General features: G+C 41.9%; 1 protein-coding gene across 4 annotated transcripts in view; it reads left to right on the top strand.

The window, feature by feature from the left end:
* The window catches only part of CUNH3orf20 (chromosome unknown C3orf20 homolog), a 93492-nt gene that overhangs the window by 5290 nt on the left and 66274 nt on the right, over positions 1–21928 (top strand). For 2 of the 4 annotated variants that reach the window (XM_053896990.1, XM_053896989.1), the window contains 5 exons: positions 2822–3792; positions 4549–4689; positions 9767–9886; positions 17095–17236; positions 18284–18556. In XM_053896990.1, the coding sequence (XP_053752965.1) occupies positions 3321–3792; positions 4549–4689; positions 9767–9886; positions 17095–17236; positions 18284–18556 (1148 nt within the window). In that variant the 5' untranslated portion in view covers positions 2822–3320. Of the gene's footprint in view, positions 1–94; positions 3793–4548; positions 4690–9766; positions 9887–17094; positions 17237–18283; positions 18557–21928 lie in introns of all 4 variants that reach the window. The other 2 variants (XM_053896988.1, XM_053896991.1) reach the window with 1 other exon arrangement.

Genomic DNA, 21928 nt, shown 5'->3' with positions numbered 1-21928 from the left:
TGTTGATTATATTATCATACTTAAATATAATGTAAATATAATAAGTGTATGGTAATAGCAAATTTTAAATGACATTTTTCTTTTAAAAAAACAGCTTTTAGGTGCAAATGGACTCTTCTATAAAGAAGATATAAATTGGTCAATAAACACACAAAAAGATGCTCACCATCATTAGGCATTAGGAAAATGCTAATCAGAATCACAATGAGATGCCACTTCACACCCTCTAGAATGGCTCTAGAATCAAAAAGACATAGTAACAAGTGTTCACAAGGACCTGGATTAATTACAATCCTCCTACATTGCTGGTGGGACTGTAAAGTGGTGTAGCCACTTTGGAAAGCAGTCTGATGGTCCAAAATGTTAAACATTGAGTTACCATATGACCTGGCAATTTCACTTCTAGATATACACCCAGGAGAGTGAAGACATCCATCCACGCAAAAACTTGTACACGAGTGTTCATAGTATTACTATTCATGATAGCCCAAAGTAGAAGCAACCAAATGTCCGTCAAATAATGAGTGGATCAACAAATTGTGGTCTATCCGTATAATGGGATATTATTCTGCCATAAAAATGAATGACGTACTGACACATTCTGTGACATGGATGAACCTTGAAAACATGCTGACTGAAAGAAGACAGTCACAAAAGACAACATAGTGTATGATTCCATTTATGTGGAATGCCAAGAACAGGCAAATCTATAGACAGAAACTAGATTAGTGGTTGCCTAGGAGTGAGGGGGAATGGGGAGCGATTGCTAATGAATGTCTCTTGGGGATGATGAAAATGTTCTAAAATTAGATAGTGGTGTTCATTGCACAACTTTGAATATACTAAAAACCATCGTACACTTTTAAAAGGGTGAATTGTATGGCGTGTGAATTATACCTCAATAAAGTCACTTTAAAAACCAGCTTTTATCTGTTTGTAAGACTTATCTTCAAAGTTAACTTCAAAAGAAATGAACTGGTAGGGAGGGTGGGGAGAAGTTCCCCAAACCAGTTAACATTTCAAGGACTGTATTTGTCTTCTCTTCATTTGAGTCTTAGCTTAAAAAAAAAAAAAAAAAAAAAAAAAAATCTGCCTTGCTTGGTCAGGGTCAGATCCATCTGGCTGGTTGCCCAGATGATGGAGATTCTGAGTGGTTTCTTTGTTCTGCAGACTTCTCATTTAAAAAATGAACTATTTTTTTCTGAGTCTCCAAAGCTGAGGAATAGAGATGCCAGGGGTCAGCAAATAGACATAGGAAGCCACTTCTCTGTAAACCAGGATGTCATAAGGGTTTGCTCTATGGAGCTCTTGTTCCTTGGGGATTTTGTTGCTGATAGATGGGCAGAGGCAGCTCGAAGGCCGTGGGGAAATCACAGTGTGCTTGGACAGCTTCTGTGCCAAGACTTTGCATATAGGCAACTCCTGCCTGATCAGGAGCTCTGTCTCCCTAAGCCTCTGATTCCTCATCAGTGAATTGGGAAAGTGAATAATCTCACCCCGGGGTGGTCGCACCAGATCGTGGCCCTGAGCGTGCTCTGGTATATGCCGGCTGTATACCCCACGGGTGACTTTGGGGTGGCTCCAGGGGGCATGGTTTGAGAAATGAAAGAGGGAAGATTGGCAGGAGAAGAGGCACCTTGGACATCGTGGGGGAGTGGTTGTCAGGACGGAAGGTAGAAGTGATGATTGGAAGGCTGTGGTGACAAGGATTGCCAGAAGGCACTGGCCAGCAGTCCTTCCTCAGCCGGTGTTACTGGTGTGCTGGTTGGGGGCCACTGAAGTCAGACCACAGGGGCAGCTGGCCTGCATGGCATGGAAAATGCTGGCAAAGGTGATGGGGGAGGACCCTACCCCGTCTGCTCTAAGCTTCCCTTAGGTCAGCTTTTGTGACATGTTCTGGATTCTTCAGCATCTTTTGCAGAGGCTCATATTCTCACAAAGCCCCTCTGGAATTAAAAAGAAATAAATGATCCTTTTCGTGTAGTGCAAGATTAAGAAGCGGACTTTACATCTTTTGTCAATGTATTTTAGACTGATATGCTACTAAAGAATGTCCTTATGGGGTTCATTTTGATTAGATAAATGAAACTTTCAGATCTGATTACAAAACCCTCGAAGTCTATCTGTGGATTTTCCCAGCTATTTTTGTGTTTATCAAACTGTTCTTCACACTCCCTCTCTTCAATTGGTGTTCTATTTTTTTAAGTTGATTTTTTTTTCTTAGTAATCTCTATACTCAGTGAGCTTTAACTCGTGACCTCAAGATCAAGAGTCCCATGCTCTTCTGACTGAGCCAGCCAGGCACTCCAACCAGTGGTCTATTTTTGATATATATTGAGAAAATATGAATAAAACACAATTTAGAAGTAAGGGTAACAACCACCATATCAACTAATGGTGTTCAGATGACCCAGACACAAATATGCTTCTTTGCTACCCCACACATGTCTACTTGATGAGCATGCAGAGCCCTCAAGAAATTCTATTAAAGTGGGGAAATATTTATTATAGTTCATTGATTTTGAGATAGGCATTTCCCCCATTTTAACATCTCTTAAATTGTGATATGTCTTGTAGTCAGTGGCATCTTACATTGATTTTTTTTTCTTTCTTGTACGATGGTGCATCTTACAATCAATTGCTTAAAACCTTGCTTTGATGAAATGTGGCCAATATTAGTCATTGAATTGAGAAAATGTATTCTCTGTCTGCCCTTGGATGTACATGTTGAATGATTGCATGCCCACACTTGCATCACCACCAGGAACTTCCACATCACCCTCTCCAGACAGCCAATAAAGCATCTTTTTGTTCTTTGCAGATTTTTATTACTAAATTACAAGAAGATCTCTCGCTCTCAGGCCTCTAACTATAAAAGGTACGGTGGAACCTTTCGCCCTTCCCCATCCTTTCCACTCCTCCAGCCCCGCAGGGTCCCTCCCAAGAGGTACTTGGTTTGTATGACTGTCCCTGGAACCATTTCTGGAATCTGGTCATCCCCAAAGGCCCTTTCCAAAGCGACTCATCAATGTGGGTTTATCTGTTGCTGTCTCTGGGAAGAAAAGGGAAGAGGGGCATCCCTTTGCCCTACTGTGTGAGGAGTGACCAGTTACTTCCTTATCCTCCCTGGATAGGACCACTGGCTCAATGACCTGTAAAGGCCATTTCAGCACTTCCATTCTGTTTGTCTCCAAGGCTTCACCTTAGGTAAGAACTTTTCGCTCTCATTCACCTCTCAGGGGGCTCTGACTTTTTACAGCTGAAGGTCCATCTTATCTGAGATGGACAGTATTACCTAGCAGCATGCATACTCTAGCAACATGAACGACATCAAGAGCAACAGAGAACTGTACCAGCAATACACAGCCTTGGCCCCCAGGCTGCTGGCCCGCATCTCCAAACTGCTCATCATTTGCCGGAATGCAGGCATTTCTGTACCTAAGGGCATCAGGAACATCTTTGAGTTCACTTGGGAGGAACTCACTGCCGACCCCATGGTACCTACTGCGTCTGACATCCTGGGCCTGGAGATCAGCATTGGATCCCCACCTGTGGTGCTTATGGAATCAACCTCCATGCAGGCCCCTGTCCAGAAGAAGGCACCCCCACCAGTACTACCACCTCCGTCACTGCCCACACCCACTGGGCCCGCCAGCTTCACCCGCTCTCCCACCCATGGCCATCTGGTGCACTCTAGCCGGGAAATCCTGCAGAAATTCCAGCGGCGGTCCATCCACCTGCTGACAGAGCTGCTCACCCTAAAGATGAAAGCCATGGTGGAGTCTGTATCTGGTAAGGCTGGCTCACCAGATTCTTCTCCATTTTTTCTGAGCCCAGAAGGATCTACCCAGACCGATGTGTGTGTGTCCACCACAGCCACCATAGCCCCCCCAGCCAGGTGTATAAGAATATGCTAGGGATAGGTGGCAGCTATGGGTCTGCCATAGGAATAGAACCCTGTCCCACAACCCCCCTCAAGAGTCATCCTCTCCCCCCAAAGTGTTCTCTACTTTTTTCTCCCATTCCCCCAGTATTGCTGAGCTCAGATTGGAAGGTAGGCTGTGGAGAACAGTGTGAGGCCAGAGGCACTGAAGGGTGGAGTTTGTAGAAATGAAGGGTGGAAAGAGGCAACACCCAGGAAGAGGGGGTGAATTGAGAGGGCTGATTGGTGTTTAGCAAGACCATCCATGGTAAGGGTGTAACCCCAAGATCAAGGAGGGAAGATAGAGCCATATCAGTAATTGAGCCTTCTAGATGCTTCTAGAACTTTCTAGATGTTATTTTAAATACTAATGGCACCAGGACCCTGGCCTGTGGGTAGGAAGAGAGAAGGGTAAGGGGGGTAGAGAGCAAAATGCCACCTGACAGGTCTTGGGAAATCGAGACCCTTCCATTAAGGAGACCCTTCTATTAAAAGACCCTCACTTGCTTACCCTAGGAATAGAGCTTCCCTCTACCCCTATTTCCTGGGCCATTTACAGAGGTCTTTTCCTGGAAGCATTAGCCCTGTGCTGGGAGGAAAATGAGTTGCTTCAATGATTCCTTTAGTAGGTGCCAATCCTCTGGACATCACAAGGCGCTTCGTGGAGGCCAGCCTGCTCCTCCACGTCAATGCCAAGGAGATGGCTCTTGACTACCTGATCAGCACAATTGGAAAAAGTAGCTATGGTGCCGGACAGACAGGGAAAGGTGGGTACCCAAGCTTCAGCCCTTAGAAGTTTGAATAGTGCCACTAAGAATGCAATAGAAAGGTCAAATCCCCAGTTTAAACATTTGACATCTCCAAGAGTTGAGGTGGATTCTCAAACAGAGAGATTCTGGAGCAACAGAGATTCTTAAATGCTGCAGGTGAGTATAGAAATCGGTGCAGTTCCCATGGAGAGCAGTTTGATGGTATCTGCAAGGTGGTCGATGCTCTAGCATGTGACAACTCAGCAACTTCTCTTCTAGGTCATTCCCTAGGGCTGTGCTTTTCAAACTGTCTGTGGTAAAGGACCAACTTGTAAAATTGCCGATCTCTATCTCTCGTGGACTGACGTTTTCAAAAATGTGATGTGACAGCAATGTAAAATTGGCACAGAGGTTTCTAAATGTTTACTCTTAATTTTTGTGCTCATCTGGCCATGGGCTGGTGTGGATTCTCATCAGTCCACTAGCCACACTTGGCTAGTCACACTTGGCACACGTGTGCAAGAAGTTGTACCAGAATGTTTATTGCAGTACTGTTTGGAATGGCAAAAGAAAATAAAATTGAAAACAACATAAGTGTCCATCAATAGGAGGAAAACAATTGATAGTCTATTTAAACAATGGAACGTAGTGAGAAGTAAAAATCAAGCACTTGTACAGCATAGGGACTGTAGTCAATAATACTACAGTGACAGATGTGTCAGATGTGACAGAGGCGACCACACTTACTGTGATGAGCAGTTTGTAATGTGCATAAATATTGAATCACAGTATTGCACACCTGAAAGTAATATAATATTGTATGTCAACTATACTTCAATTAAAAAGAAAAAAATAATACAAAATGAAATAAGCATTAAAATGCACATATCAGTATAGATAAAATCTCAAAACACAGTGTTAAGCAAATAAAAGAAAGCAAGTTTGAGAAGGATACATTTGGTATGATACTATTTAAATAAAATTTGAAAGAATACAAGCAATATTGCTTTGGGTACAGTATAAAAGCGTGGAGGGGAATGCTGGATGCTAAGTTGGAGGAAGTGAGCATTAGAGAGGGGTGGAGGGGAATAGGATCTGGGAGACACAGTGAATCAGTTGTATCTAATATATCTCTTAAGCATGATGGATATACAAGTACAACTGACCCTTGTGCTGACCCCCCAAGCAGTAAAAAATCCAGATGTAACTTTTGAGTCCCTCAAAACTTAACTACTAATAGCCTAATGTAGATCAAAATTCTTACTGTTAACATAAACAGTTAACACATACTTTGTGTGTTATATGTATTATATACTGTATTCTTACAATAAAATAAGGTAGCGAAAAGAAAATTTGTTAACAAAATCCTAAGGAAGATGGGGCGCCTGGGTGGCTCAGTCGGTTAAGCATCCAACTTCAACTCAGATCATGATTTCACGGCTTGTGAGTTCAAACCCTGTGTTGGGCTCTGTGCTGACAGCTCAGAGCCTGGAGCCTGCTTCGTTTTCTGTGTCTCCCTCTCCCTCTCTCTTTGCCCCTCCCCTGCTCACGCTCTCTCTCTCTCTCTCTCTCTCTGTGTCTCTCAAAAATAAACATTAAAAAAAATTTTTTTAAATCCTAAGGAATAAAAAATATATTTACAGGACCGTACTATAGTTATTGAAAGAAATTCACATATAAGTGGACCCTCACAGTTCAAACCCATGTTGTTCAAAGGTCACCTGTGTTCATTTTGGATGCCTGAAAGTCATCCTGCCTGTTAGGTTTCATAGGGAAGTGTAAAAAAAATTTAAATCTCACAACCATTGACTCTCACCTGTAAAATCCATCCCTCCCTATAAAATAGCGTCTCTCCCCGTCCACTGGATGTTTGTCCATCTTGGACAAACCTTTCCTTGGAGGTCAGAGCTTAAACATCTGATAATATACATGTACAGTACAAATAAATTGCATAATAAAATTGGCAGCCTTGCAGGAAAAATGTAGGATTTCATGGAGTCAGTGGAAGTGATGTTGGAAAGCTGCTGAGTCTCCATGCGAAGCCACTGACGATGGCACAGTGAGGCAAAACCAATCAGCTACTGGAGACAGGAAAATCATCTGGGGCAGCGACTCCTTGCAGAAAGGATGACTTGGGGGTCAGTTAAAAATAAAAACTGATAAAGCCCTTGGGTATTTTTGCAAAGAAAAACAGGAAGGTACTCCTGTTTTATTGCTATCCTACAACCATTCAGGAAAAAAGAAAATCACCCCACCTCAAAAAATAAAAAAAAAAATGACACAGTCATTTTTATTGCTTATGAGAATTAGCATGTGCTTACTAAATCAACAAACTTTTGTTAAATACAAGGTAAAATAAAGTTATTTTGATAAATTTTGGGGTTTTTTCCTAAGCCTCGATCCAAGTATGCTTTTTTCTTCTTTTATTAAATTTTATGAAGTTTTTAATTTTAATTACAGTATATTTAACATACAGTGTTGTGTTAGTTTCAGGTGTACAATATAGTGAGTCAGCAATCCTATGCCTTGTTCAGAGCTCTTCACTTATTTCACCCCTCCCCCACCTACCTCCCCTCTGTAACCATCAGCATGTTCTCTGTACTTAAGAGTCTGTTTCTTTGTTTGTCTGTCTGTCTCTCTTTTTTCCTTCTGCTTATTTGTCTTCATGTGTCTCTTGACCATCTGGTTGTCTTTGGAGAAATGTCTGGTCATGTTTTCTGCCCATTTTTTAATTGGATTATTTATTTTTTGGTTTTCGAGTTTGTTTTCATTTTCTAAAATAAAATTCCAATTGGACTCCCCCACCCCCACCTCCGCACTATTTACCATGACCTGGAGGTCTTTGTCTTAAGGGAATTTACTCTTTGCGCATGCTGCTCAGGATCAGCTATGCCATGAAAACACTGGCCCTCTAACTATGCTGTAACTATATACACAGATGGTTACCAGCATGCATGGAGTCCTGCATCTTGCATTCTGTGTGGAGCTTAGAGATCCATCTCATTTGTGGGGGACACTGCCTGCTGGTCTATTGCATGGGTAGGAAAGTCCCACCTGGCCCAGTGGCTCACCCTCAGACCTGCCCAAGATGCTCCCCTACCTGAATGTAGCATTCCCTTACCTTGAAAAAGAAATGGTTGTCACCATTAGTATTCCACCCCATAAGGTGTTTGAGCATTCTTGCAGGGTCACAGACGTTCACCCGTGATTCAGTGGCTTCCTGCCTCCCTTCTGGGTTGTGGTTAATATGGTGGAAGAGAATTTGCAGAGAACTGAGCTGAACTCTGGAAAGGCTTTGATGATTTCTGCATCCTGCTACATTAGCAGGAGTGTTCCACCACACTCCCTAAGAAATCTCTCACTTGCTGCCATGTCTGTTCCAGATGCTCCTCTTTAAACAAGCCTAGAGCTTTGGAAAAAAAAAAAAAAAAAAAAAACCTAACCAACAAAATATAAATGAAGGACTGATCTGTTCTTTTTGGAAAAGCATTAATCCTAGAAGGACTTGAATTAGCTCTTACAGGGCATTAAAAAGAAGATCCAAATGCTGTTGACGTATTTTACATGACATTTGCTTTTCTGGACCCTCTTACTGCATGAGGTAGACCAAAGCTGTAACTGGGTCTGGAGTAGTCTTCCCTTAAAGCTACAGCCAGAATATACCCTTTGCTTAAGGAAGCATTTCCTTAGTGATAAGCCTGCTTCCTGCCTTTTCTCCTTTCCAGTACATACTAGTCTGCCTTGTCATGAAAGAAAACTGGACTGCTCCTTGATTGTCAGTTGTTGGCAATATTACTAAGTAAAACATATACAAAAAAGGAAAACAAATAATCTTGCCATCTTTATTTACATAATTCATATTTTTCATTTTTGTAATCTCCTTTTTGGTTTCTCTCTCTCTCTCTCTCTCTCTCTCTCTCTCTCTCTCTCTATATATATATATATATATATATATATATATATATATACTACAATTTTCCTGCCTCTCAGTTTCCTTAACTGAGAGACAAATGTTTGCCAACATAGCTATATATTTTAATAATTGTCGCTTTAATTCATTGTAGACTTTTAATGTTCAGGTTCTATTATTAACCAAATGCTTAGGTTTTCAGTTTCCTACTATTATTAGTATAATATGCATCGCAATATGCAAGTTCAGTTTCTATTGGTTAAGATTGATTAAGAGGGATTATTGGGGCAGAAAGTTTCAATATGTGTACAGCTCTTACCAAATACTATTTTCTAGACGGATTTTGCCTATACCAGCATGGTTGACTGGTTTTATCCCATCTTTACCAGTATTGGCTGTTGTCAGTTCATTTCTGCTAACTTAGAAGGTACTGAAAGTTATCCTGATCTTAACTTTTGTATCACTAGTGAAGGTTATTATTTGCACGTGTGCAGTCTCTGGTTATAGTCTTTATCTATTTAGGTCAGGTCTGCCATTTTCTTTAGGAATTTGAATGAACCATGATAAGTTGCTTAACATTTCCTAACAATTTCATGCCTAACCAGCGAAATGACCATATTTGGGTAAAGAATGAGTCAATGATTTGATGAAGTTTATGTAAGTATGATCACGATTTTCCGCCAGTGATGGGGGTGCTAAATTTTAATTCTCAAGTGGTCGGATATCAAATGATTCTATGTGAAACAGTGTGATTCTGCAAGAGCCTGATTTGTTGTTGAAGAAGCATCTGATTTCAGTGTCCTGGATAGAGAATAATTGGCCCAATGTTTATTCCCTCCACCTAGCGCTGCACTTATACCTGCATTTGCCCTCGCAATAATACCATCACCTTCTGTGCTTGCTGCTCCCGGCTCCCTGTGCTGGTGTCATTACTGTCTTGAGGGATACTATAGTAGGGTGAGGGGTACCGTCGGAAAGGAATCTTAAAGATTCCCCTTAATTACTCCGAGCCTGCTCATGCATTAAAAAGTCTTTTTCTTCCAAGATGTGGTTGTTTTGTAGCAATCAGGGCACTTTAGAATATCTACTCTACCATACTGTCAGAACAAAAAATGTAATACTAAATTTTTGGTTACAAGAAAAATTGAAAAGTTGAAAAAAGAGTTCCTCCATTTTCCACTCCAGATTCCTCTGTGAGCACTCCAACCATGGGTGTGAACTCACCTTACCAGCTTGTCTACGAGTCATCTACTGGCTGTCTGAGCTTTTCCCTCTCAACTGGAAGGGAAGTCAAGAAGAAAACAGGTAACAGAGGATTCCAGCAAAGAGCTCTTAGCCCATCTTTGGGGGAGGGGGTGGGGGAGGGGATAGAGGATTCCCAGTGCAGGTTGATGAGATGCTTTGATTTAGTTTTCTGATAGGAAGGGTACATGGCTGTCCTGCCTGTTGGCAGAAGCTATTGACACAGATTCTTTCCCATAAAAGTTGACACATCTCAACCCAGTCACTCCACAGTGCAGTCTCACCATTTGATTGTTTTACGTGCCCTCTGTTCCTGGTGATGTGGTTCCCTTCACACAGGACAACATCCCTATCAAACCTACATCTTCCATCCCCCTCAGTGTCCCAAACTCACCCCCTCTATCAAGAGAGAGATCTGTGTTGCTCCTACTCACACAGCCAGTGGGGGAAGGAGTATCTGAAGAGACGTATTTGGATACCAGACCTAACAGCATGTCCCAAAGTGGGCTGATTCATGCAGAAAGAAGAGAAAGACATAGAGGGACCTGCTATCCCACAGAGGAGGACACACAACAGAAAGAAAGGCTTAAGACAAAGAACAGGTGGCAGTAGACCAGATAGTATAGCAGCAACCATGCAGCCAGAACCTCCGAGAAATAAGTTGGGAGTGGAAGTGGCAAGGCAAAGTCTCATGGAATTTCCAGTTACCTTCTCCCCAACCAGCTGTGATGGCAGATGGTGGAATGGGGTAGGCAGGGAGGACTGTACTTGCAAAGTAGGTGGTGGAAGGATCAACAAAAGGTGGGAATGCTCAAAGATTGTCCAGTTGATTCCCACAGACACTGGAGGTAAGGCTGGAAGTTGAGAAGTTTGCATTTTATTTCTGACCCTGCCTCTTGCTGACTATGTGATTTGCCTTCCTCCAGGCCTCATTCTCCATATCAAGCTCCTCCTGTGTCTTCAGTTAGTGAACAAATGTTTAGTGAACAATTGCTAGTTATCATTCACTGTTCTAAATCCTGGGGGTATACATGAGGACTCTAAGACAAAGAACACCTTCCCAAATGGAACTGACATCTTCAGCTTCCTTGTTTGGAGTAGATCCAGCTTCCCCCTCTCGTTTCCCAAGCTCCTTTACCTCTGTTGATGTGCTTTCTGTCACTGTGGTTCAATAACCCACAGCATCATTTCCAGCATCCCAATTTATGTGCTCCTGGTTTTATTATATCCACTCCTGAGCTGGCCCTAAATCAACAGAATCCCTTTGAGAGAAGACAAAGTATCTTCAAGATAAACTGTGATTTCATGATTTTTCCTCCTAATGATCTTCAACAGAAGGTGATGCCTTCTGTTGGCCTCTTTGTCTGTCCGGCTGTTTTCCTCTGCTACCCCACCAAAATGTGAATTGTCATGATGTGCATCATTCTGACTAGATGTATGTTCGTGGTGTTGCATCTGTTATAGGTTCTTGATATGTTTAGAAATTAGTCTCATACATACATGCCAGAATGGATGATTAACTTTCTCTAATAGTTTGTAAGTGACCATGTAGACCTGTTTTGCCCAGGAATGTCCCAGTTTATGCTTATTGTTCTGACATAACATTTAATGATGCCCGCTTTCACTCTAAAAACTTTCCCAGTTTGTATATGTTGTACAGTTATTCTGGTTTTAGGCCACTTTGAATTTTGGACCTCTGCTCTCTGTTCATGCACATGTGCTATCACACCTTACCAACTGCCCCCTTTGCAGTTCTAGGACCAAGCAGACTTGGAGTAGACAGGCTTCAGGAGTTTACTCCCTGAGGGAACAATAGCTATTTTTTGAAAGTATCCCAACTTTACAGAAGGAGAACTGAGAGAAGTCTGTCAAAAAATGGTTCCTGGTTGGAGTGAAAAGATATCACCCTCAAGGATCCAAGGCAACTAGGGCCAAGCCAGACATGAATGGTCAGACTAGAAGATGTTTCAGGAGGTCAGCCAGCTGCTAGCTGGGACTCAGGGCCAAGTCTCTGGTCTTGGGTGGCAGGAGGAGTGGCAAAAGGGACCAGAAGCCACTCATAGTGGCAGATACCAGAGATGGTATCCAAGTACCAGCCAGAAAGCCGAAGAGTTGGCTGACAGCGAGGAAGACTTCATTTTGAGGCACTCAGGACCCAGCTGGAGCCTGAGCAGTGGCCCTGGCTTGAAACTCATTTTCATTCTTGAAACCAGGATGAAGTTGAGCCTACATATATTAAGAGAGAGCATGTGGCTCCAGTTGGGTGGGCAGCAGAGGCTCAGAAACATGTGGACCTGAAATGATGCCTCTGGCATTTTAGTCATGGAGGACTATCTCCACAAGTTCATGTCACCAAATCCTTATACCAGCTGACACCTGCCACAGGGTTATAACTGTGAAAATAAGTGCAATAAGCACAAAACATTGCCACCCAGAGTTGAGCAGGCAGAAGAAAGAATAAGCAAATTTGAAGATAGAACAATTGAAATGATTAAATCTGAAGAACAGATTTTTAAAAAGTAAACAGAGCCTAAGGGACCTGTGGGACACCATCAAGGAGAATAACATACACATTGTGGAAGTCTCAGAAGGAGAAGAGGGAAAGGGATAGCAAGAATATTTGAGGAAATGAAAAGTCCCAAGTTTGATGAAAGACATGAGTATAAACACCAAAGAAGTTTGACAGACTCCAAGTAACGTGAACTCAAAGAGACCCACACCAAGACACATTATAATCAAACTTTCAGAAGACAATGACAGTGAATCTGGAAGGCAGCAAGAGAAAAGCAAATCATTATATACAAGGAATTCTCAATAAGATTATCAGCAGGTTTCTCATCAGAAACTTTGGGGGCCACAAGGCACCAGGGCTGTATATTCAGAGTGATAAAAGAAAAAAAACCTATCAACCAAAAATCCTATATTCAGCTAAACTGTCCTTCAAAAGTGAGGGAGATATTAAAACATTCCCAGATAAAAGAAAATACATGGGCAATTATAAAAGCTAGTAGTATTGTAATTGGTTCATAACTGTACGTTTTGTTTTTTACATTATTCATTTATTTATCTTAATTTTTTAAGTGTTTTCCTTTTATTTTTGAGAGAGACAGAGACAGAGGGACAGAGCACAAGTAGGGGAGGAGCAGAGAGAGAGGGAGACACAGAATCTGAAGCAGGCTCCAGGCTCTGAGCTGTCAGCACAGAACTCGACGCGGGGCTCGAAGTCACAGATTGTGAGATCATGACCTAATCCAAAGTCGGATGCTAAACCAACTGAGCCCCCCAGATGCCTCTGTTTTTCAAAAGGATTTAAAAGACTTATACATTTAAAGAAAAAATTATTAGTTTTAAAGCTAGTATTACTGTAACTTTGGTTAACTACAAATCTTGTTTTCTACATAATTCAAAATACTAATACATTTTAAAAAAAACGTTAGTTTATGTTTTGGTGCATATACTAAATAAATATGTAATCTTGTTGGGGCACCTGGGTGTCTCAGTCAGTTAAGTGTCTGACCAGCTCAGGTCATGGTCTCGCGGTTCGAGCCCCGCGTTGGGCTCTGTGCTGACAGCTCAGAGCCTGGAGCCTGCTTCAGATTCTGTGTCTCCCTTTCTGTCTCTTCCACTCCCCTGTTCACACTCAGTCTCTTTCTCTCTCTTAAAAATAAATACACATTTAAAAAATTATAAAGATATAATCTTGTAACAACTGAAAGAGGTGGGAATGAATCTGTTAAAGGAGAGTTTTTGTAAGTTAAGCTGATAAAAATTCAAATTAGAGTGTTAGAACTTTGGGATGTTAAATGTAATCCCCACTGTTTCCCTCATTGTAACCACAAAGAAAATAGCTATACAATACACAAAAAAGCAAATGACAAAGGAATTTAAATATCTTATCACACAATCAACACAAAACAGTATTGTAGGACCTGAGGGACCAAAGCCATAAGGCATCTAGTAAACAAAAAGTACAATGACAGAAATCCCTTGTCAGTAATTACTTTAAATATGAATGGATTAAACTCCCCAATCAAAAGACAGAGATTGGCAGAATGGATTAGAGCACATGATCCAATGATGTACTATCTATAAGAGATTCACTTGAGATCCAAGGACACAAACAGGTTGAAAGTAAAAGGATGGAGAAAAGATATTCTATGCAAATATTAACCAAAGAGAACGGGGGTAGCAATACTAGTATCAGACAAAATAGACTTTAAATCAAAAAAGATTATAAGAGGGGCACCTGGGTGGCTCAGTTGGTTGACCATCCGACTCTTGATTTTGGCTCAGGTCATGATCTCACAATTGTTGAGATCAAGCCGCATGCCGAGCTCTGTGCTAGGCATGGAGCCTGCTTGAGATTCTCTCTCTCCCTCTCCCCTTCCCCTGCTTGAGCATGCATGTTCTCTCTCTCTCTCTCTCTCTCTCTCTCTCTCAAAAGTTTATAAGAGAAAAAGGACACTGGTATTAATAAAAGTTTCAATACAAGAAGATATAATAATTATAAATGTTTATGCACCTAATGACAGACCATATAAATATCTGATGCAAAAAAATATATATAGCTGAAGCAAAAACTGACAGAATAAAGACAGTTCTTTTTTTTACGTTTTTTTTTTTTTTTTTTTTTTTTTTATTTTTGGGACAGAGAGAGACAGAGCATGAACGGGGGAGGGGCAGAGAGAGAGGGAGACACAGAATCGGAAACAGGCTCCAGGCTCCGAGCCATCAGCCCAGAGCCCCACGCGGGGCTCGAACTCACGGACCGCGAGATCGTGACCTGGCTGAAGTCGGACGCTTAACCGACTGCGCCACCCAGGCGCCCCAAGACAGTTCTACAATAGTGGTTGAAAATTTCAATACCCTACTCACCATAATGGAAAAACAACCAGGCAAAAGATAAGTAAGGAAAGAGAGGAAATAAACCAATTAGAGCACAAACAACAAAACAATACACATTCTTTTCAAGTGCACATGGGAGATTTTTCAGGATAGGCCATATGTTAGGCCACAGATTTTAAGTCTCAATCAATTAAAAAGGATATACAAAGTATCTTTTCGGACCACCATGGGATGAAGTTAGAAATCAATAACGAAGGAAAACTAGAAAAAAACCACAAAATTGTGGAAAGTAAATAACACATTCTTAAACAACCAACAGATTAAAGAAGAAATTGCAAGAGAAATTAGAAAACAGAGATGAATAAAAATTAGAATACAATATACCAAAACTTACAGGATGCAGCAGAAGTAGTACTAAGGGGGTAATTTACAGTTTTAAGTGCTTACATTAAAGACAAGATAAGAAAGACATCAAATAACCTAACTTCACAAGTTAAGGACCTAGAAAAAGAAGAAGAAACTAAAACCAAAGCTAGACAAGGTAAAAAATACAGATTAGAACAGAGAAAATGAACAATCATATACCAACAAATTAGATAACTTGCATGGAATGGATAGATTCCTAGAAACACAAAACCTACCAAGACTCAGGAAGAAGTAGAAAAATGTTGATCTATAAATACTGTGGAGATTAAATCAGTAATCAAAAACCTACCAACAAAGAAAAACCCTAGACCTGATGGCTTCAGTGGTGAATTCTACCAAACATTTAAAGAACTAATTACAATTATTCTTCATTCTCAAAGTTTAACAAAAAAATAAGAGGGAACACTTCTCAACTCCTTCTGTGAGGCCAGCATTACCCTGATACCAGAACCATACTAGGACACTACAACAAAAGAAAACCACAGACAATGTCCTTTATGAACATTGATGCAAAAATCTTCCACAATATACTAGCAAACGGAATTCAATAGTACATTAGGGATTATACAGCATGACACCAAGAAGGATTTATTCCTGGAATGCAAACATGGTTCAATAACAAAACTCAATCGCAGAGTGAAGGGGAAAAAAACCACATGATCATCTCAGTGCAGAAAAAGCATTTGACAATTCAACACCCTTTCATGATTGAAAAACACTCAACAAACTAGGAATAGAAGTAAACTACCTTCACGTGGTAAAAGTCATATGTGAAAAACATAGAACAAGCATCATATTCAGTGATGAAAGATGGAAAGCTCTTCTTCTAAGATCAGGAACAAGGAAAAGGTACCCAAGTTCACCCCTTATATTCAACTTAGAACTGGAAGTTCTAGCCAAAGCAAGATTGAGAAGAAAAGACGTTCAAATTGGAAACATACACATTATACGGATATATATATATATATGTGTGTGTGTGTATATATGTATATATATATATGTATATGTATATATACACATATATATACACATATACATATATATACACGGATATATATATATATATATATCCATGTTCCTAGCAACATTATTCTCAATAGCTAAAACATGGAAGCAACCCAAGTGTCCATCAATGGATGAGTGGATAAAATGTGGTCTATACATACACATCGGAATATTGCTCAGCCTTTAAAAGGGAGGACATTCTGACACATGCTATAATGTGGAAGAAGCTTGAGGACATTATGCTAAGTGAAATAAGCTAATCACAAAAAGATAAGTACTATATGGCTCTACCTATATGAGGTATTTAGAATAGTCAGACTCAGACAGAAAGTAAGGTGATGGTTACTAGAGGCTGGGGGGAGTAGAGAATGGGGAGTTGTTACTATTTAATGGGTAAGAGCTTTAATTTACAAAACGGGAGTTATAGAGGTAGATGATAGTGATTGTTGCACATCAGTGTGGATGTATTTAATATCACTGAACTGTACATGTAAAAATGGTTAGGACGGTAAATTTTTGTTACATGTATTTTACCACAATATGTAAAAAAAAAAAAAAAAAAAAAAAAAAAAAAAATGCAGTCTCAGTCTGTCGATACACACTGCCCTCTGCAGAAGGCCCAAGATTAGCCAGCGTCGGAGAAGTGTTGCAGCCAATTGAGTTGGAACTGAGATTTTCTGTTTTTTAATCAGAAGTGTCAAAAGGGAATCACTTCAGCATGCATGGCAGCCCCAGGCCCAGGCTGTCCTGGGGAAACATAGCTGGGTATGCCACTCTGCACATGCCTGTTCCTAACACATTCTTAGTTGACTCACAGAGCAGTGTCTCTGTGTTATAGTGACATGCCAGGGATTCCCATCCCCGGGAAGCATGAATGATGCCCCCCGATTATTTTGACTATCAGGAGAAGTGCTCCCTGCCACCTCACCCCCATGTGAACATGACATCTTAAGAAACCATCCTCTAGAACCCCTCTCTAACTTCTTCCTCTCCAGCCACAGGCAGATCAAAAAACTTCGAAGACATAACCATGTCACCCCTCCAACGAGGACTCAGAAACTTTGCTTCTGACAGTATGGAGTTCAGCGACCCCTGCCCTGAGGCCCGAGAGAAGCTGCAGGAGATGTGTCGCCTTATGTGAGCGCCTGGGTGGTTGGGGGCAGACGCGAACATTGGGTATGGCTGCCAGCTACCTGTGTGTGCATGACGGGGAATTCACGGAAGTGTCTGAACAGGGCCAGGAAGTGCCAGCTGCCCAGTGCCCCCAACGACAGTGACCAGTGATGGGGTGATGGCCATCCCTCATATGCATTCATGTCCCTACGCTCTCACCACTCACAGTCCTTTTCAGCCCTCACTATAACCTGATGAGGAAGAAGGGGTATGCCCATTTTGCGGATGAGGAAACCAGTAGCCAGAGCAAGCCAATAAGCTATTGCCGGAGGTCCCACAATTTGGTGGACCTGACACCAGGTCATTGATCTTAGCCTCCTCACCTTTTGCAGGGCTCCTTACACTTTTTAGGCTTTGTGACTTGAATGTTTATTTCTTAACACAATTTGTCAGATGTTTTCCTACAACAGCAGCAGCAGCAGCAGCAAAAATCCTCTCAGAGCAAACAAAAAACATTGACCTGGGTGATTAATGATATCTATGATTTGGGGTCTCACAAGTCCTAGTAAGTTAGTCTACATTTCTCCAAAGGCTCAGACCATGGGCCATAAAGGATTTAAAACCTAGCCCCATCTAAGGCATATGTCTTGGGCTCCCATGGGCCATCATTGCAGCTAAAGAACATGGGAGAAGGGAAGCTACCCAGTTTGCCCTTTACTGTAACATTCTGGATGGAAGCTCTTTCTTTGTAACCTCAGGAGTGGGGAGTGAGCAGAGTCCCCAGACCCTGCTCTCCAGACTCCCCTTCTGTACTCAGTCCCACTCCATGGGTCCTCATCCCATTGCTTACAGTGGAAATCAGGCAAGGAATGGTTTCAGAGGGGTACCAGGGCCTTCCCAGTTCTTCCTAAGTACTGCCTTTAGGATGAGGGGGAGTGGGGTGGGCACAGGTACTTTGGGGACAGAGAAATGGGACAAGAGTCTTGGGAGCTGGGCAGGGGCTATAGAGACAGTGTTCCTGGTGAGCAAGAGCCAAGTGGCTAGAAGATATGTTGGTCTCCTTCCCTGCAGAGAAGCTGAAAGGGCCTCGTGGAAAGGGAGGAATTTCTCCTACCCCATGATCTTTCGCAACTACAGGGCAAAGATGCCCTCTCATCTAATGTCAGCCCCGAAAGGGGACGCTCAGACCCCTCACCCTCCAGGTGCTCAGACTTCCACCCCCACCCCTCACCAGCCTCCTGCCCACCAACAGCCTCACTTCAGCCAGCATTCTCAGGAGTCTAAGACATCCAAGAAGGTCATCAAGTTGCATTACACCTTCTGTGATGGATCCTCCTTCGTGTAGTATCCTTTTATTTGCTGCTGCCCCTTCTCCCCAACAACTCAGCCCCAGAAAATTTCTGGGTTTGAACAGGCCTGATTATTTACTTTGGCTTTTCACCTGACCAGAGAAGCCTGGTCACAGGTTCTTCAGGACATTAAGCATTTGTCCAGGTCAGAGAAGGCTCTCTTTGGAGGATGTCTGGGTGGGAAACAGTGCATCAAGAAGTCACCTTGGAGGGGCGCCTGGGTGGCTCCGTGAGTTGAGCATCTGGCTCTTGATTTTGGCTCAGGTCATGATCTCATGTTTGTGAGATTGAGCCTCATGTTGGGCTCTGCACTAACAGAGTGGAGCCTGCTTGGGATTCTCTATCTGCCTCTCTCTTTGTCTCTCAAAAATAAATGAATAAACTTAAAAAAGAAGAAGAAGAAGTCACCTTGCAGCCCCGGTCCTGTCATTCACTCCCCAGTAGGCAGTGGGGCTGGACCAGATGCCCAACTCATTTGGCAGCAAGGCTGTGAAGCCAGAGAGGGCAAAGCACTTATTCCAGGTTCTGCACTCTGAGTTGGATGATACGTCAAAGAGAGGAGACACTAAGCCAGACATTCTTGTCCCTTCTTTGTAGGAACAGATGGTGTGACTCAATTTAATGTCACAAAAGGAATTTGGTGGCAAAGCCAGGCCTGGGTTCAGGGCCGCTTCACCTCCATTTAGGGCCCTCTTTCTGGCACCATTTTTATGCCTTCTAGGATTGTTTCCTCCAGCAGAGAGTAGGAGATGGGGGATGGAAGGGAGCCTCATTTAATAATAAAACCTCTAGGTACTTAGTGGCCCATACCTTTGGAGGAGAGGGAGCTCTCTGAACTCTCAGGCTGCCCAGCAGCAGTCCCCCCTCACTTCATTTGGCCTCCTCTCCGACTGAATTGGGAATTCAGAATTTAAGCACCCTGTCAAAGGAGTCCTATTGTTTCTCTGACTGTAAATGAATCCATTCATCACACTCTGCTCAGCCTTGCTTCCAGTGAGCCTTGTCATACCGTACATGGCAAACTCCTTCCAGGGTAGCTGCTGCTTGCTGTGGGTCAAGGGCTCTCCTTTCCCCCTTTCCTATTCTTCCACTGCCTTGAGTAGGATCGTCTTCCTGAGCCCCTGGAAAAGCTATGTCTGTGAATTCTGTTGCTATCAGCAGGACCAGAGTAGGTGGGCTAGAGCACAGTCTGTTCTCTTCCCTGTTCCAGAATCCTGAGGTCCCCCTGGGTGAGACCACCCCAAACCTGCAGGCCTTGCTGCTGGCATGCTTGACTCATATGCCAGAAATAACCACATCCTGGCCATCAATGCATTTCCTCTTTGGGAGTCCCAAGAGGCTGGGTTCTAGGGCCAGTTCTTCTTGGTGACCCTGCACAGGTCACTTCATCTCTCTGGGCCTCACTTCCCTTCATTTGAAGCTGAGGAAGTTGGACCCAGTGATCTTGATAGAGAAATTCTGTGTTACTGCGTTCAAATGGCCAAAGCACCCATGCAGCTGTTGGATCCCTTGGAAGTAGAGAAAATGTTTGGAAGACGTTTTCTGGGCTCAGCGATTAATTCTGGTCCCATGGAGATTGCTGGACAAAGCTCTCAGGTAGAAATGGTTCATCTGCCCTTGGGATGCCAAAAAGCTCCCAGCCCTGATTGGTTTGCTCTTTGTCAACACCAGACCCCAGAAACCATCCCAGTATTCTTTTCATTTGGGTTTCATTCATTCCATTGTCAGCACCTCCTGGATGTCTTGGCTCAGCTGCCCGTTCTCCCCTCAAACTTCCCTCAAAACCTTTTTTCATATGCACAGACAGACTCATCACATTAGAAACAAACCCTAATCACAGTGCACAGTGCTGTGCTCAGCGCTGTGCCCTTAAGGGTTGGTGGAGCGCTCAGAACCACTCTGTGTTTTTTTTAAATATGGTAAAATATACATAACATAAAATTTATCGTTGTAACCATTTTAAAGTGTATCACTCAACGGCATTAAGTACATTCACAATGCTATGCAGTCATCACCACTATCTAGTTTCAGGGTGTTTTCATCACCCTGAAAGCAAATCCCATGTGTCTGTTAAGCAGTCACTCCCCATTTCCCCTCCCCTGTAGCTCCTGGGGACCACTAATCTGCTTTTTGCCTCTATGCATTCGCCTGTTTCAGATATTTCATGTAAATAGGATCATGCAATATGTGGCCTTTTGTATCTGGCTTCTTTCACTCACATTAATGTTTTCAAGGTTCATCCACATTTTAATATACATCACTGCCTCTTTTTAATTGACATTTAAATAGCATAAAATAAAATATTTTAATATATACAATTTAGTGGCATTTAGTGCATTTACAGCATTGTGCTACCATCACCGCTATCAAGTTCCACAACCATTTCATCACCCCAAAAGAAAACCCTATAACCATTAAGCAGTTTTCTGTTACTTTCTGTTTTCCCCTACCCTAGCCCTGGCAACCACCAATCTGTTTTCTATTTCTTTTGATTTGCCTATTCTGGGCACCTCATGTAAATGGAATCCTACAACATGTGACCTTTTGTGTCTGGCCTCCTTCACTTAGCATAATGTTTTCAAGGTTCACACATATTGCAGCATGTCTCAGAATTTCTGTTATATATATATTATAATGTGTGTGTGTGTATAAAATTTTGTTATATGGATATTCCACTTTTTTCTAATTCATTCATTTGTTTATGGACATTAGACTTTCCCCACCATTTGGCTATGAACATTCTTATAGAAGTTTTTGCACACCTGTTTTCAATTCTTTCGGGTCTATACCTAGGAGAATTCCTGGATTATATGGTAATTCTATGTTTAACTTACTTAGGAACCTCCAAAAAGTTTTCCACAGTGACTGTGCTATTTTATATCCCCACCCACATGTATGAGGGTTCCAGGTTCTCTACATTCTTGACTACACTTGATACATTTCAATTTTTAAGTTCCAGCCATTCTAGTAGATGTAAAGTCATATCTCATTGTGGTTTTGAATAGAATTTTTCTAATAACTAACAATTTCAAGTATATTCATATACCTTCTTTGTGTATCTTCTTGTAAAAATATGTATTCAAGTCTTTTGCACATTTTTTGATTGTCCTTTACTTGCTGAGTTGTAAGAGTTCCTTTATATATTGTAGATACTAGATCCTTATCAGACATATGATTTGCAAATTTTTTTTCCTATACTGTGGGAAAATTTTTCACTCTTGCTCACCCTCTTTGGTATGTGGAAGTTTTTAATTTTTATGAAGTCCAGTTTTTCTTTTTTTTATTCCTTATGCTTTGGGTTTCATATTTAAGAAACCATTCTCATGCCTGTGTTGTCTTCTAAGAGTTTCATACTTATAGCTCTTAC

The sequence above is a fragment of the Panthera pardus genome, unplaced genomic scaffold (genome assembly GCF_024362965.1).
Source record: "Panthera pardus isolate Hobbes unplaced genomic scaffold, ASM2436296v1 HiC_scaffold_8, whole genome shotgun sequence".
NCBI lineage: Eukaryota > Metazoa > Chordata > Mammalia > Carnivora > Felidae > Panthera > Panthera pardus.
This window is presented reverse-complemented; position numbering and strand designations above follow the sequence as displayed.